This window comes from Sinohyriopsis cumingii, chromosome 11 (assembly GCF_028554795.1).
Source record: "Sinohyriopsis cumingii isolate HCF-2022 chromosome 11, ASM2855479v2, whole genome shotgun sequence".
Classification (NCBI taxonomy): domain Eukaryota; kingdom Metazoa; phylum Mollusca; class Bivalvia; order Unionida; family Unionidae; genus Sinohyriopsis; species Sinohyriopsis cumingii.
In genome coordinates this window covers 114,971,611-114,990,082 of record NC_142971.1, presented here as the reverse complement: position 1 = coordinate 114,990,082, position 18,472 = coordinate 114,971,611, and the positions used below count along the sequence as shown (strand labels likewise).

The 18,472-nt window shown below is 36.4% G+C and overlaps 1 protein-coding gene across 1 annotated transcript in view; it reads left to right on the top strand.

Moving 5' to 3' along the window:
* The first annotated feature begins 3,354 nt into the window (after positions 1-3,354).
* Positions 3,355-18,472, top strand: part of LOC149789467 (uncharacterized) — a 37,846-nt gene continuing 22,728 nt past the window's right edge. Inside the window, exons 1-3 of the mRNA XM_089973611.1 lie at positions 3,355-3,820; positions 4,014-4,551; positions 5,935-6,085. Of these exons, the coding sequence (XP_089829737.1) occupies positions 3,355-3,820; positions 4,014-4,551; positions 5,935-6,085 (1,155 nt within the window). The remainder of the gene's footprint in view (positions 3,821-4,013; positions 4,552-5,934; positions 6,086-18,472) is intronic.

Here is an 18,472-nt window from a genome sequence, read left to right as displayed (position 1 = left end):
AAGAATAAAGCACTGAAATGTGTTCGCTATGAAAGTGGATGCGCCTGTTCTGTGCATCCGTGCGTCACATATTGGTGGAGAAATCCGTTTAGGTTGTTGAAAACAATGGGGAGGGTTATCTAAGTTTTATGAATACGTTTCCTGTATCTTCCAATTAAATCAAGTTTGCTTTGCATTTTTGCAGATTTTTAAAATTTGTTTTGGATGTAAGAGAAAGTAACATCAACATTGGCACCATTTTATGTCACAGTCACCATTCTAAGTTTTTTTAAACACTCTCTGCTCTTCACTTTTCTTGATTTTTGAAGAGAAGTCTTGAATTATTAAATAAAAAGCATCGTTAATGTGAGTAGTCTTACAGGCCAGGAAAACATTACCGTATTTATTGTAATGAACACTCTTGGAGGATGCAATTAGCTTAAAATTGAAGTTGTGTAAATCAAAATTAAAACCAATATTAGATTAAGAAAAAGTCGAAATACTGCTCGTGTTAACAGTTTGGATTATTAACCAGTTTGGGATCATTTATAATAATGTTCATTGTACATGGATGCTAGTTCTGAGTTTTGCAATCATATGATCGACCAACATCAATGATTACAAACTCTTTTCCTCATCATTGTTAATTCTTTCGACTGATATGCTTGTATGCTTGTGACGATTGCCAATATTTATCTATACTGCAGGCATCCGATTACAAAAATAAACCAACTGTTCCGGTGGCCTAAGTGGTTGGACCGTCCGCCTTGTATGCGAGAGTTCACGGGTTCTGCGACGAGTCATACCCAAGACTTAACAACAAAGGTACTAGCAGCTGCCTCACTTGGCGGTCAGCATTAAGAAGTTTGTGTTAGGACTGATCGGCTGGTATCAGAATAATGTGACTGGTGGGGCCTGCTACATGTCTGCGGCTTGATGCCTCAGTGTTAGACATCACTGTTAACTGTCACACTGTGGACGTCTAAGCGATATGACTGGAAAATTGTTAAAGGTACGTTAAAAATCCTAATCACACACACACATACACACAAACAAAAACAGGCAAAAGATTTGCAGCATTTGAAACAGAACAGCCAAGAATGTAACTGAAAGGAAATCAGATGCAACGAAAGGAACAAAAAGACCCACATTATTCTTGACCGAAGAAGGGGTCCGTTACGCTGTGCGTTTATTTCAATATGGTGTATATATTACTTTAAGTACATCCAAAAAAACATTGTTTTCAGGTTCATTTGAAATCATGCCCTTTAACCATTTTTGGTCTAAAATAAACCAGCCTTGAAATGTAAACATAATCATAAACATTCGTTCTTTCTATAAATAAACAACGATATTTAAGTTTGTAGGTCGATTTGAAGTAATATTTTCACCTTCATTACGATGCACATTGTTTCAAGCCTTAAAGTGTACGGTAGTAAAACAATATATTGACGAACGTATAGTGGTATAGCATGCCATTTAATATGCTTGTATAATGTATATTTTCTCCCGTTGACCAGTTGAATAAATTACAAGATGAACTAAAGGAGTACGTCCATTATGTCTTTGTGCCTCAAACTTGTACGTGTTTATAAACGTTGACCTTGTAAACACGAGGGTGTCCTATATCTTAGAAGGTTTTGAAGGCGAGTATATACCTACCTATATACTTTAACAACGTCACTTCATGCAATACAGCAAAATAAAGCTTTGCTTCTATTAAGTTACATTGTGCTTACTTTGTAAAGAGTATATGACCACATAGCACAAGCTTAAAGGTCTCCTGCAGTCTTAGTTTCATAGAAAGGTTTCACAGCACATGCATATGACTTGATGTGACTTCAGGTTATACTACACCGGGATGAGCCACCAACCCTTACCTATATAATGCATGGAACTCTTATATCTTACACTGTAGGTATTAGGTAGGGTCTTAAAGCATATTTAATTAAACTTACATACATTCTATAAATAATATCAAAGAAAAACTGTTTTTCAGTATAAATATAGATCCATGACCTTTTATCCTTTATCTTTCTTTTTGAAGTTAGGCTCTTCTTGAAACGTAAACATAAAAGCTATGTATAAGCTGAAAATATTTTGGCACATATGGGACGAAAAAATCTCGATTGGTCTGTTTGAGATCAGCGTCATGTACTACTTTGTGTAATAACCCTTTTTGTGCAATGTAGTCAAACAGTACGGCAAACATAACACAATGTTACAGCATGTTATATGATGATAAATGCGTATATTTGAGAATAAATGTTTTGCATCCATGTAAGGCCTACATGTATCCCTAACCCTTGTTAAAACCACCTCATTTATATATACAAACGGGGGCCATAATATAATTATCAAAGTTTATAAAAGCGTTAGACAGCTATGTACGTTGTTTTGTTTGCCTTTAAGAGAATTTAGCAGTTGCTCGGTCTGAGTTACTTTGATTTGGATGTTTGGATTGACAAGTGCTTATATTCTTATATAGATATCATACCCAGTTATCTGTGTACAAATAGTTGCTGGGGCAAAACATCCTATCTGAAATACAGGGACACACAAGAAACATTCTCTTGTCATAATTCTGACATGAATCAATCACCCAGATAAACTTATATATGAAAAATACCTCCCTAAAGTATTTTATAAAAACACAAAGGAACCTGTTCTTGGGTTGCTATTTCGCTGTTTAAGGTGGGAAAACATTACGAAATCACACAAGTCAAAACAGCCCAGACTGGGGTGATCAAGTTAGAACACTTGAATTGTATACACATGGCAATCTGACGTTCTGTATAATGTAGTTTCTGTTCTACACAATTGATTCTATTAGATACAAATCTAATTTAAATATTTATTACTGCCAGAGTTGATATTCATAGACATACAAGTAAATACAGATATACTAATATTGCAATTAATATAATACATGTATCCAAAACATTCATATCATTAACGTTATAAAGCACACCAACTTTGAAATTTGGCTTTTTGCGTTGTAGGTAATTGCTTACACTACGCGACTGGCCCATTTTTTTAATTAATGTACATTTTCCTAATACGGTGAATGCTTGTCTGTAATCAGTGTAAATTTTTGTATTTGCAGACCAAAAACATGGAATTCAGTGAAGCAAGTTTCTCATTCGATGTGGACCTTTTGGAGGCAACTAAACGTCACTTGGACTACCTCAAGCAGGTGGATGTCACTCCACTTCTGAATAACACTAATGTTCTGAACAGGGCTGTTTATAGATACGAGTACTACTGGCTCCCTCTAACGGCTGAGCATCGGGATGAGGTTCTCACGGCCCCTTTAGATATATCCTGGTATGGCACTGCCACATGCTTTGTCCCACGTCCTATGTCAAACACTGCATGAACATTGTCGGTGTTGTAATTGACCACAGATTCGTCTACGATCAAAAAAGAGCCCTCCAAAAGTCACAAGATCTTTGGCTTAAAAGGCACCGAGATGTAAATGAACCGTTTGAAATCGATCTGAGTGCTTGCAGTTGTTATGAATGGAAATACAACGAAAGATCTCGAATATCCTACGACATAAAGAAAGCGGCCTCAAGACAAACTTTGTTCTACTATTCTGTCTCATTACCTCACTACCGGGATTCAAAGTTTTTGAGTAACAGTATTGTACGATACAAGAAATTTTTGTATCTGAGACAGCAACACCCAGAACAGTTTCTCGTTCCTTGTTATGATATCGATCTCATATGGCATACTCATCAGCTGTACCCATTGGATTACAAGAATGACACAGAGGCATGGTTTGGCCAATTGTTCAACCATGATGACACTGCTAATGACCGAAGTCCTTATTCTAAACGTACGTCAGCACAATATATCACTACAGAACTTTAGAAGAACCATTTTAACGACACTTTCTCAACATATGGTACTATGTATCGTGGAGATTCTTCGAGAGGAAGACTACGAACTCGAATCATCAGATGTATATAATCTGTCAGTTAAGAGGACTAATATTCAGTTGACGGAATGTGTTTTGAACAAACCAACAGGACGTTACAAGCGTTTTAAGTTGAACATATACTGCAGCAGAGGAATGATGAGCAGGTCTGAAATTAAGGACCTAGCCAGATATGGTCTCCCAGCAATAATTTTGAATGAGGTAACGGGAACATCGACAGGAAGCCAAATCGTATGGAGACAAAATGATATGAAGCGGCTTGCTATCAGTACTGAAAAAATACACAATCTTTCGGTATCTCTTTCTGAGAAGTCTGGAGGTGCATGTTGCGGTGGTGTCGAGCTCGATGTGGGCGGTGTTGGTATTTACAATCTTCTTCCTCTGGTGGAAAGACCTCGTACATCATCCACCATCTCATTTGAGACAAAGTTTGACCTAGCTCATGAGCTGAGTGTGTCTCTTAAGGGCACATTGGCTCCGCCGATAATTGGAGCGGCAATATTCTCTCTTGAACCGGGTTTCTGCATGGAAGCCGTTATTCCAGAGCATCTAGAGCAGTTATGGGGACCTATCAAACTGGCACACCTACCAGTTGGTATTGATAATAGGTGTCAAGTATCTGATCATAGGTAAAGACTTATATAGGTTTTGATCTTTTTTATCATACATATCTTTTATTTCTTCTTTCGGCATATATTTTGCAGTGGAAACATTGCATTCCAGATCTGTTTGTTATCGTCTTTTTGTCGTAGACTTTGGCCAAGATTTTGATTTGGTAATATTTCCAATTGGCACTTATAAAATGTTATCAGACCTTGCACGTAAGTGCTTCATGTGACATTTTCAGATCTGTTTTATGTTGTTTGAAATTAAAAGTTTATGGTTTCTGGGATAATACTGTTAGAAGGTGAGAGTCCATTAAACGTAGTTAGGATTCACAATTATTAAAAGTTAGTGGACAGAAAAAGAAAACATAATCAAATCTGCGCTTGCATTTTTATTGATATTTCACACCAACAAGTTTGGAGAAAAAACCTAATCATTAACTGTTTTACATGTGTCAATGTAATTAATGCAGATTCGTTGTTCAACACAACCTTTTGATGCAGTTTTCTTTCGATTGGGTACAATTAATTAGAGATGATAATGCTGTTCGATTATATATATATATATATATATATATATATATATATATATATATATATATATATATATATATATATATATATATATATATTTTTAATTGTACATGCATTTATAATCTTACGTTTCTACTAAAAGTTGCAATTTCATACACATCATTTATGTCAGTTAATGATTGTAGGGTAGATAGTTTGAAAGTTAACCGACATACATAGTTCGGTGCTTGTAGGGAAGAACGTTTGAAAGTTGAACTAACATACATAGTTTAGTGTTTGTAGGGTAGATAATTTGAAAGTTAAGCTGACATACCTAGTTTGGTGTTTGTAACGTAGATAGTTCGAAAGTTAACCGACATACATAGTTTGGTGTTTGTAGGGTAGATAGTTTGAAAGTTAAGCAGACATACATAGTTATGTTTGTAGGATAGATAGTGCGAAAGTTAACCGACATGCATAGCTTGGTGTTTGTAGGGTAGAGACTTTGAAAGATAAGCCGACATACATAGTTTTGGTGTTTGTAGGACAGACAGTTTAAAAGTTTAGCCAACATACATAGTTTGGTGTTTGTGGGGTAGATAGTTTGAAAGTTAAGCCGACATAGTTATGTTTGTAGGATAGATAGTGCGAATGTTAACCGACATACATAGCTTGGTGTTTGTAGGGCAGATAGTTTCAAAGTTAAGCCGACATAGTTTGGTGTTTGTAGGGCAGATAGTTTGAACGTTAAGCCGACATAAATAGTTTGGTGCTTTGAGATAAGATACTTTTAAAATTTAACATAGTGAATCACTGTTATTTCAAAATGTTTTTAAATCAAAATAAAAATGTAGCATTATGTCAAATTTACGCATTTTTAAAATAAACTTTCAGATTATTAAATCACACAGGTCAAGTGATATTCACCTGTAGAACTACCCACAGTTTACCTTTGCTGATGTCCGCTATCCAGATGTACTATTATGATAAGATGGTGGCAGTCGCACACTTGATGGGATCAGACCAACTTCCTATACCTACACAGGTAGATCAAAACATAGTCAGTTAACATATTCTATTCATATAACATATAATATTCACAGACTCCAATAGCTTTTGAATTCTTATATTTTGTACTGTCAGTGGCTTAATGCGAATTTTACATGACAGTTTTAAAAAAATGATGAAGAGATAATTTTACAAGAAGATAGAAGGAAATATTGTTAAAATAGTTCAGTCTAAAGACATATTTGGAAGACAAAAGTAATAATTGTTGTCAAGCACTGAAGTCCATGTACATGCCAGGTATGCGTCATACAAGCCGGTTTGTTTTCACTCTTTTATTAAGTTCCTCCTGATACCACCCAGATATTTGCTACCATGTAACTTGCCAATGCAAGAAAAGTTTCCATAGATCGGAAGCTGAAGGAAAGCTGGCAGCTTAGGATGCAGTTTGCAAAACAAACACGTAAACAAACACATTTGTGTTGGCTGAATCTTGCTGATGGTAATATAGGGTTAAATGCTGAGCTTTTCATTCGACCCGTGGTTAAAAGGTGACAGATGGAACTATTTTATGCTTAAGCATGGTCGGCGTGACAGTTATAGTTTCCTTATGATGATAATAAATTAGATATGTACGACCTATTATTAATTGGTCAATCATACTATATTAGGCATGGCATAATAATTATCATATCAGCTGAAGGTATCAAATTAATATATGCTGATCTTTCATTTTGCAAGCCACGCGTTGATCGACTCGACCTTTCTGAATTTGCCCCTGTCTGTCAATTTTTCTTCAAATAGCAACTAAGCTGACATCGAACCGCGTGATAAAAACAAAATTCAGTTTTTATTGTTTGACCTTTATTTTAAGATCATACGTGCTGAACTACCACTATTATCTGTTTGCCCGGGCCTCGGATAGAATCTTGTCCGTAGAATACGACTGCGTTTTTTAAACACATCCTTAAGCACCATCATGATCACAAAAGAGTCTCCCTAGTGTTCGCAGTCGCATCACACGGCGCCCATATATTGCAAACAATATTCAGAATTGTGGAAACGGGACAGTGAGCGGAAACACGGCTTCAGAACATTTAAACTTTATACCAAGAATGTTATTGAAGTAAACTTTGAAGAATGGTAAAGGCATCTAAAATTCAACATGATTTCTGCTGTTTGCCCTCCCCCAACTAGAACATGACGAGTATTGTGTATCTGTTGGATACGTATGTACACATCGCATGCAGTTAGGCTATATATATATATGTGTGTGTGTGTGTGTGTGTGTGTGTGTGTGTGTGTGTGTGTGTGATATCATAGCTTTCTTTCGCAGTTGTCCAAAAGCGACCGCTCCGGTGACCCAGTGGTTTGAGCATCCGCCTTGGATGCGGGAGGTCGCGGGTTCGAACCCCGGTCAAGTCATACCAAAGACTTATAAAAATGTTACTAGTAGCTGCCTCGCTTGGCGCTCAGTATTAAGAGGTTAGAGCTAGAAATAGTCGGCGTGGTGTCAGGATAATGTGGCTGGGTGGGTCATGATGCTACATGTCCGCAGCACAATGCCTAATGCTAGACATCACTATAAACTGTCACACTGCAGACATCGTTGCGATATGGTTGACAGATTGTTAAAGCCTCGTTAAAAAGTCAAGTCACAGAACAAACACAGTTGTCCGAAAGCAGAAATTAGATGATTCCGAATTTCATAAAATTAGTCTTTACAAATTCTACAGCCTACGCTCCACAGTTATGCATAAAGATCTGACATCGACCGCTTAAGGGTCATGTTCTGGTAACACTGGTCAACAGTGAAATCATTACTGACTTGAAAAGGCCCTAATCTGTAGTATTTTGGTGTGCCGAACACGAATATAACCGTGAAAAATTTGTATTGGCTCTCGTTTTGAAGATATTCATATACCTCATTTTCTATGTTTCACTGTGTAAATTTCTCCAGTAGGACTGCAGCAACATCCGGAATAATGATGTAACATTGCATAATACCATCATGCTCACATCATCCACAGTTGATTGCATCATTTTCTGATGCAATGCAATACTAATGCCATGCGGCTGCTGAAGTAAGTTGACGTCAGCAGTGTACTATACATGTGTAGGCCTATTATACTAATGCCAGGCGGCTGCTGAAGCTGACGTAAGCAGTGTACTATATAAAGCCCAATCAGATAGGTTCAGCATTTAAAATATTTTAGACGTTGTGCGAGACAGTTCAAGCTACTGTTACATAAAACTTATTATTTTATCCATTTACGTACAATAAAGAACAGTAATGCCTCGAAAGTGTGTTAATACCGCGGACAATTTTTGCTATATTTGTGGGGAAGTGACATTTGCCAACCAGAAGAAAAGTATCAATTCTCAAGTGAAGAAGGCATATCATCTTTACTTCGGATGCAAGGTTGGTGACCAAGACAAGCCTTGGGCTCCGCATATATGCTGTGCTACATGTACAACACAGCTTTCACAGTGGTTGAATTGCAAAAGGTCATCAATGCCGTTTGCAGTCCCAATGGTGTGGAGAGAGCCAAGCAACCACCTAAATGACTGTTACTTCTGCTTGGTTCCTCCTCTTTCCGGCGGAATAACGAAGCGAAAGAAGTCGAGAATAGTCTACCCAAACATTCCGTCTGCATTGAGACCAGTTCCACATGGTGAGGGACTTCCTATTCCAGAACCTCCAGCAGAATATTCTCTTGATTCATCTGACGAAGACAAAGGTGAGTCGACCTGTTCTTCTCCTGGTCCATCAGCATGCAGTGATCCAGATTTTCACTGTGGTGCATCATCAACCCCACACAGAATAACACAGGAAGAACTAAATGACCTGATTCGTGATTTGGACTTATCAAAGAACAAGGCAGAATTGCTAGGATCAAGACTCCAACAATGGAATCTTCTAGAAGAAGATGTCACAATTACTGCATATCGAAAGCGCCACCAGCTATTGGAGCCTTTCTTCAGAAAGGAAAGTAATCTGATATTCTGTTCCGATATTGAGGGCCTCATGAATGCTTTAAAAATCACTCATGACCCACAAGAATGGAAACTATTTGTGGACTCTTCGAAACTGAGTCTCAAGACTGTGCTTTTGCACAATGGAAACATTCTTCCATCTATTCCAGTAGCGTATGCTGTCCACATGAAAGAGACATACGATAACTTAAGGCAGCTACTGAATTCCATTGAGTATAACAAGTACAGCTGGCACCTCTGTGGTGATTTGAAGGTAGTTGCCCTTTTAATGGGACTGCAGCAAGGATATACAAAATACATGTGTTTCTTATGCGAGTGGGATAGCTGAGCAAGGGAAATGCACTACATGAGGAAGGAATGGACTCACAGGCAGAATGTAGCCATTGGAGAGAAGAATATCCAACACCCAGCTCTGGTTGAGGCTCAGAAAATCTTGCTACCACCCCTTCACATCAAACTAGGTTTGATGAAGAACTTCGTGAAAGCCATTGACCGGACTTTGCCAGCATTCCGATACCTGCATGAAAAATTCCCTCGACTCAGCGAAGCAAAGATTAAAGAGGGAGTTTTTGTGGGTCCTCAGATTCGAGAGCTTTTCAAAGATGACCGGTTCAACAACTTGCTGGAAGGTGACGCGAAACAAGCATGGAATGCTTTTCGCCTAGTTTCTACAAACTTCCTCGGAAATGTTAGGGCAGAAAACTATAAGGAACTAGTAGAAGACATGTTGATGAAGTATAAGAAACTTGGCTGCAATATGTCTCTAAAGATTCACTTCCTTCATTCCCATTTGGATTCTTTCCTAGCAACTGTGGTATTGTTAGTGATGAACACGGCGAACGTTTTCATCAAGATATCGCAACAATGGAACAAAGATACCAGGGAAAATGGTCCACTACAATGCTGGCTGACTACTGCTGGACACTCCTCAGAGATGCTCCCGAACAGCTGTACAAGAGACAGGCGAAGAAATCTAAGATGTAGTCAATGACTTGATTTTTTATAGGTAGGCTATTACAGTTGACCTTTTACTATTGGAATGCATTTCGTTATGTAAACATTAATTTCTTGCAGATTACAAAAAAAACTAGAGCCAATTTTGCAATTTGACTGTCATATTCGTGTTCAGCACATAAAAATTGATAAGAATTGACTAATTTTATTTCAGTAACATGACTTTTGTAAAAATTTGTTGTCCAGTGTAACCTATGTATAACTACCATAATCGCTAATGTTATCAGCCAATCAGATGAAGTCTTATATGTTCGGGTTTTAGAGACTAAGCAGTTTGAATCAAAAGCATGACTGTTTACGAAACGATTTGATTCACTTTCAGATTTTTGAAAGCTGCATTTCAATTGGTTAATTCAAAGGTCACCAAAACCCAAAACATTGCTCCTAACATGTCGGCGTCAGATCTTCACGTAGATTGTGCTTAAGGCAGTCATAACATCACAACAGTGGCAGACGACAGGCAGTTATTTTCACAATTTATGCACAGTGTGTTAGACCAGTTTGAACGATATCATCTTAACACCTGGTAAATGTGTGTCAATTTTCTGCTTATTGCTCAGATATTATGATCGCGTCGATTGTCCGTACCATTTTGACCTGGGTTATGTCTAAGCTTACCAAAGATTGATATTTTCGTATCTCAGCCTGGAGCATGCATGCACATTTTTCATTACAACCCTGCTGTACAAACCTCGAGGCACAATATAAGCATAGAAGGTCCATCAGTCCATTTGTCAGTAGTGTTCTCTCCACAAATAAACTTTACTGGGAACAAATTTATTTCAAACAGATTTGGTCGGCAACTCTAGACTATGTTGATAAAGCCTTGGCAGTGTTCTCTCCATGCCAATAAACTATATTTCTTGTGTAAGTGTGTGCGTGTACGTTGATCTTACCACTGTATAATATCTGCTCTGGTCCCGTATACGAATTTACATCCAAATACCTAAATTGGTGTTTCATTTACAGCTTTCCTTCCTTTCATGAAAAATGGTCATTTCCACTGTTTGAAGATCTGCAATGTTCTGTACTTTGAATCATATTTGCTACCAATATTATATTTAACAGCATATGAGATTGATTCAAAGTCTACACCATCTCTATACACCGGCCACTGCAAATAATATGTTATTAGGATCATCCGATTTTACAGTGAACATTAATATTCGCATATTTGACTTGTTCCCAATATGTATCGAAGACACTAAACGCTTCATATAGTTAACGAGTATTTCAAATTTGATTTCTCTACTCAGTCAGTTGCTGTCAATTTTAATACAGACATAATTATTCGATAATGTTAATATTTTACCACTGTTTTCATTTTGGTGTATGTATTCATGTGCAATTTTATCAACGATCATTAATGTATTCAATTCTCTTTGTGTGTGTGTGTGTGTCTGTCATACTTATTTTTCCTGACTCGTATATGTTTACATATAACTATAAAATCATATTTATTTAGTGCCGCTATCGGTGTAATTTTTTTTATAGATTATAGGGAAAGGGCCTTTTCTAAGTTGCGAGAACATATATTTCGACACCATTTGTTAATATTTATGTCATTGACAAATGTTGTTACTCAAACTCAAGTAAATGTCACTACGCCAATGGTGTGTCTATTAAAAAAAGCTTGTAAGTACTCTGGGGATCATTGTTCTGACAGTTTGTTATAGTCAAAAATAGATCATGTGCTTATATCGTCGGAAGATGATTTCAGACGAGGTCGATAATGAGCGAGATCCATTCAAATAAATAAGGTGGCCAAACATCTGATCGGCCGAATTTGTTACTATTTAGGAGACCATATTTCTGATCTAATTTAGATCAAATTTGGAAAATGAAGTTTTATAATAAAGATTTCGAAAGAGTTGCACAAATACAGGGTGCGACAATTCCAGTGTTCGCTTACAAGCGCGGCAAGATGTTGGTGGGAACACGGTAGGGCAACTCGATTTTGTTTTCCTTTTTGTAGTGCTTAAATGAAATCATGTTGCCCAACAATGATTTATAGTTATCTGAGCTAGTCAGTCGATGGAGTTTTTTGCCTCCTTAATGAACATAAGCCACGCATATTATTGAAGTGATCTTGCATCTAATTGAATGAACTCAACATGTTTGAGCTCCCAGTTTTATTCAGTCATGAGATATAGTTCCATGTGATCAAGATCTTGCAAAAGGTTGAAAGTGGGTGTTATTCATTGGTGTTCTTAAGGTGCTCTTTGCATTGGATTGTCTCCACATGCTACCTATATATACTATTTCTGATCAGATTTTGATTAAGCTAGATAATTACATATATAATTAAATCACCAAGATTTCGTTTGAATGCACTTATGACTGATATCTGCTTTTATTAATGAGCCGATCTTCTAATCTACATGTTCGGCTGAACTCGTCGATATTTTAGCCACGCAATTTCTTATCATATTGTTAGCACATTGTTAATCGGCATGTATCCTCAAGATATACAACGGGTTGTAAAATGGGCATGATCTATACCTATGCAGGCGGCGATCTTGCATCTGATTGGATTAATGTTCTACCAGAGATGTGATATTCCGACTAGATTTGAATCAAAATGGGTAAATAGGTGAACATCCTCAAGATAATGGATGATTAAATCATTGGTTATTATACAAGTTATAGCAATATTGAACATTAGTCTTCACCTGTAGTTTATAATTTCACTATATTTCTTTAATAGGAACATTAGTGTCATTCATACTTTATCTTGAAAACCTTGCTTCAAACGTAGGTGTGATATACGTGGAACAGGATGAAAACAATATAGCCAAACGTGTGAGAGAACCAGAGAACGCAGACCATTTTAGGCTAGGTTTCAGAAGTATTAGCTTGCAGTGCATTGAAAATCAAATTTCAAACGTTTTATAAGTATTGTTTCTTTTGCTTAAAAAATTGCGATGGAGTACATGATAAAACATCATATAAGCTCAAAACTCACAGACTAGTATTAGGTCAGTCTTCAAAGTAGTTGTTGTTGCAATTGTTGTGGGTTTAACGCCATTTTTCAGTACACGATAGGCTATACATGGCGGCCAGTGTTAATGGTGGAGGAAGAACCCGGGAAAACCCCGGAACCACCGACAAACGAGAAGCTACTGGCAAGCTTTCTCACAAACCCACATTAGCCGAATACTAGACTCGAACCCACGCAGACAAAGGTGAGATGGCAGTGATCCGTAACGGAGAGCGCTTTAGGCCACTCGGCCACTCGGGGCCCCCTTCAAATTAGTAATCGTGTTATTATGATATAAGGTGTTTATATTGGGCAGTTGAAGAGAAACAAGTTGTGGTTTCAAGAATTAAAAATGGACCCGAACATGCCAAAGTGCATCACAAACTCTTTTTAAGTTAAATCCGCTCCATTCGCAAATATCTTTCAGTTGATACACATATAACACTTGTATGTTCATTAGCACTTTCAAGACTGGACTATTGTAACTCAGTTCTATCTGGTTCATCTCAATGTCTACTTCAGAAACTTCAAAAAGTTCAAAACACAGCTGCTCGGATCATACTTAGAGAACCACGATCAGAACACACATACCCTACACTGGCTATCCATTCGATCCAGAATCAAACATTTATTTTCTGTGCTGCATTTCACTGACGGACTCCAGTCCAAAATACATATCCGACCTCACCCATGTGTACACACCAGGAAGATACTTACGCCCCTCTTCTGACAATCGTATGCTCAGTATTCCCACTACAAAACCGAAGTCATGTGGACCACGTTCTTTTGCACGTTCTTTTGCATATCAGGGTACAGCATGGAATGAATTGCCCACTGAACTTCGACACTAAGACACAGTGATCCCATTCAAGAGTGCTCTTAAAACTCACTTATTTTGACTCCAAGAACAAACTTAAAGACATAATGTTACCTACCTTAAATATTTTCAGTATGTTTTTTTTAATGTAAAATTCCATGGTCTTTGTTTTTTGCTATAATATCATTATATATGCTTTTTATGTTATAGGTGTTGTCTAATGTAAAGCGCTTAGAGCTTTTAAAGATTATTCGCTATACAAAGTCATCGTTATTATTATTATTATTATTATTATTAAATCAGTATACTTTTGAATGGGGAACTTAAATTTAATATTGTATGTTTAATTAATGCAAACGGCATAAGATGGGTGAAACATTTTAAATAGAAAGATGTTTTCGCTGATGTAATTGTTATATCAATATTTTTCAAATGAAAATGGTATATTATTACAACCAGCTGACAACAAGCAGTGAAGACACTAGTTTTTAAGTAGCCTAAGCGCTTTCGACTCTCATTGAGTTATTGTTAAAAGAAAACACAAAGCAGACACAAAATAAAAGATAAAAACATAACAGCTTTGAAAGTGCAAGAATTTAAACGACTATGTCTAATAGAATCAAAGCGTAAAAAGTGCGATGTTACACAATGTTGGCATCAGATTGACTGATGATGTGGTAAAATAACGTATTCTCCATATGCGACCAGTACTAATATGACATCGGCTTTGATCTGACTTCGTATAGCGGAGTGCAACGCTGGGAGCATACCATGCAGGGAAAGAGACTTAGAATTTACTCCTGTCACATTTTCTAACTTAACAGGTGCTTTATATTGCATATAGGTGTGGGCAATCAAGATCGAAATATATCTTTGTGGACAGTAGTTGATAAATGCATTGTTGTCCAGATTCACATTAGCCCTGATGAACAGGGCTCTGCTGTGAGAGAGAGAGAGAGAGAGAGAGAGAAACCTACTTCAGTCCAAATCTGAAATGGTAGTGTTCACTATGTAAGACAGTACACAATCAGAAGGGGGATACCAGTTCAGTTTCCAATAAATACAGTTTTAAGTAGATTCAAACATTACTTCTGTCCAAACATGCCCACCAGACTTCATGGTTTGTATTAGAAGATATCCGCTAATATATAAAAAACAAAATTTAATAATTCACTATGCTAAAGGAATACTCTGTGTAAGAGAGTAACTTCAACACAAGTTATTCATTTCATTTATGGTTATACCGGACTGTTAAATTCTAATTTTAATTCTATAGTTTTTTAAAAAAAATAATAACAACTGTGTTTGCCTCCTTCAAGTCTAAATTACATTTTTTCTTGGTACAAATGTGCTCAGGTTTGAGTATCTTTAAGCTGTTTATATGAATATTCAAGAACATTTCGGGTTACGAAAAACATCCTGGACCCTTTCCATGCACAACGCTATTCACTTGGTGGACCACTCTAGTAGCCTATGTGGTTCGAGCGTCCGTCACGGATACGGGAGGTTGCGGGTTCGAAGTCTGGCCGAGTCATACCACAGACTTATAAGAAGTGGTACTAGCAGTTGTAAAGTAAATGACTGATGCTTTCACAAGTTGCCATGTTGCGATAATCCTAGATAAAGAGGCTTGTTTGGTGGAGTTAGTGGGACTAATATTGTATATGACCAGATGGTTTGTATCAGTGTTCTGAAATTAGAATGATTTGAGTTCATTTCAGTGAAATGAACATCTGGTTGTTTAGATACGACTAGAATTATTATGTCACTTAGACATGGGTGATCTTTATGCTGGTCAATTCATGACGTCTTATAGCAGAACGATTATTGGATGACATGCATGTCAAGCATATTGGAGTAAAGGGTTTGAACACGGTACGTTGTGCTCCTTATTTGTATAGTATAGCACACAGCACGTGAATGCCTAATTCACACTGCACCAACAATTGAATTCTTTAAATAGTATCTTACATTATTGTACACGTGATGTATCCCATTTATTGATATAACCACCTCCCCAACGTAGTTTTTTAAAGATATTTAAGTTTAAATAATGTGAAATAGTTACAAACAAAGATAATGATATTGGTTTAATGTTTGAGTGACATAATATCAGAATTGAGAACTTATTACAGTTGGGCGTGTCTTCGATAACAGTCCTTGAAATCAAGGGCTACAACAAAGACTTTTGATCATGCATTAAACTCTTATACTTATTTGCTCTAGCTGGAATAAAACTGAAGCGTTGATTGCCCGCTTTCACCGGCATTAATAGTTGTTCCAACGTAAGTAGACACTATTGTATGATACGGATGCTGCTGATATTAATTAAATTAATGGGTGTCTAATAAAGCTTATGTATCTCGCATGCTAAATATGTGATATATCCCAATATTGCTCAGTTAAATAGTCATTTGCGCGCGCGCGCGCACACACACACACACACACACACACACACACACAGAGTTTGGGTTTTTTCAAAACGTTTCTAACCTTTGGGAATGAAAATATATTCTCTGAAATATAACGTTTTTTTTTAGGATTCCTCGTAGATTACCACAGGTTTGTAATTTGGCTCATAGTCGATAAAAGTACAAGTATATGATAAGATTATGGAGATGAAAAAGACTAATTTAGATTAAACGGCTACATAAATAAGCTTAGCACTATTCCTATCAGCCTTTTGCATGCTTGGGAATGCGTCCTTAGATATTTATGATATCTTAATATTACAAATATCGTATTGCTTTTCGGCATCTATATGTGGATGACTTTTGAACCTTCTTGTAATGTGTTCTCGAATCGTTGAACCAAGGTTTCTTCTATAATACCTCATTAACGAGAATAATTATGCAAAATTATTCTGGTTTTGTTCAGATTGAAAAAACGATTTCAGTATAATTAGAATTGTATTTTTCCATATTGATTCATTCAGTTTTCGTTACTGTTTTATTTAAATAAAGACGTTAAAGAACTTGCACCTTATTGCAAATTTAGCGATCGGTGTAAAGAAAGGTCGTCTATAATGATGCTTTACGCATATATTCAATTTTTAAAAGAAAATGTTCATACACATTGGCCAGATATGCTGAAAATGTTGGACAGAGAAATCGGGACAACAGTTCAAACTAAATAAATATATTGTTGGAAGAAGAAAAATATGCGAATATATGTTAGACACGCATATCACAGATAGTTGTGTTAAAGAGAAAAACAAATTGATGTTGACTTTAAAGATGCCGACCACTGCAAACTGTACTCTGCATCTGTGTTTTTCCTTAGTGGAAACATTTGCACAAAATGTAATGCTATTTATTATCTTCGTTATACACCAATCGGTTCTCATTGAAAGCTTTAAAATCAATGTCCCTTCGAGTAATATTTTTCAATGAAAAGCAAACACTGTTGTTATTCCTACCGTTTCGTGTATTTTAAAAAAGTAATAATTAAACATAAATTCTATCTATGTCAGTGTTTTAACAACAGTGGAAGTTTTTCACAACATTATTCGAGTGTTGCGTTAGCTGTTTGTTTGCTTTTGCTGATTCAATAAGCTAAAATACGATATGCTGCTGTTGCCTTCAAAATAAAAGGAAACAACATAAAAACTAAAAGATATATCTTAATAAGTTGATTTATAACATTTCTCTGCTACGGAATCTGCGGCGAAATATTTAATACTAGTACATATTGATTTGATTGATGTTGTTTCCATTGTAAGGAAACTGTAAGATGTCATTTAACATTGAACCAGTGTCTCATTGTTTCTGGTATTTTTGTGCTACGGAAACTGGTAGTAAGAACTGAATACTGTAAGTTTGTGATTTTCCGCTGTTTTCTTGTTGCCGAAACTGGCAGAATACTTTAGAAACTGGAATGGATTCTGGAGCTTCCGTGCTTCGATAACTGTTCGAGTAGTGTAAACTGAATTGTTACGTAAGTAACAGGACGAAACTGGGTGGAATTAGATGTTGCAAACACGCTGAATGATAATTAAATATCTCACGCCATAGCTTCACCCTTAATTCCACTGTTGATAAGCTAAAAAATAACTGAAAACCCTATCCTGCTGATGTGTACAAAGTCAAACAATGGATAAAACAAAATAGTGTTATGTATATATATATTATATTTGTTTATTTTGTATGATTATCGATAATAAGGGTCATTTGTAAACACATTCATTAGATTCCTGAGAGTGGGTTTGTACTTTATCATGAAGTGATTTCGGTAGGTAAACATGTTATTGTGGCCTTTTGACCTTGGAAATCATACAAGAAATGTTTGGACGTATTCACGAGATTCCCCCTTTGAACACCTGGTTTTATGAGCCGTTAGCTGTTAAAGGATCTAACTTTGTTGACGAGTAAAAATTTCTGGAAATTATTATTCAACCCTCTTTCTGGTTCTGAAACTGCCCCTTAGGTTTTAATATAAGGAATGTTTACCAGAGAATTGGTTATTCTTAGCTTTACATCTGCTGTAGAACCAGTTATTGTAGTTGCCTTTAATTATTATATGAGAGGATTTATTTATTCTAATGATTCACTGGAATTACAATCTGTTCATAAACTTTGGAGTAAGTAAAAATGTGTTGGAATTTCTGTGAATTCTTTTAA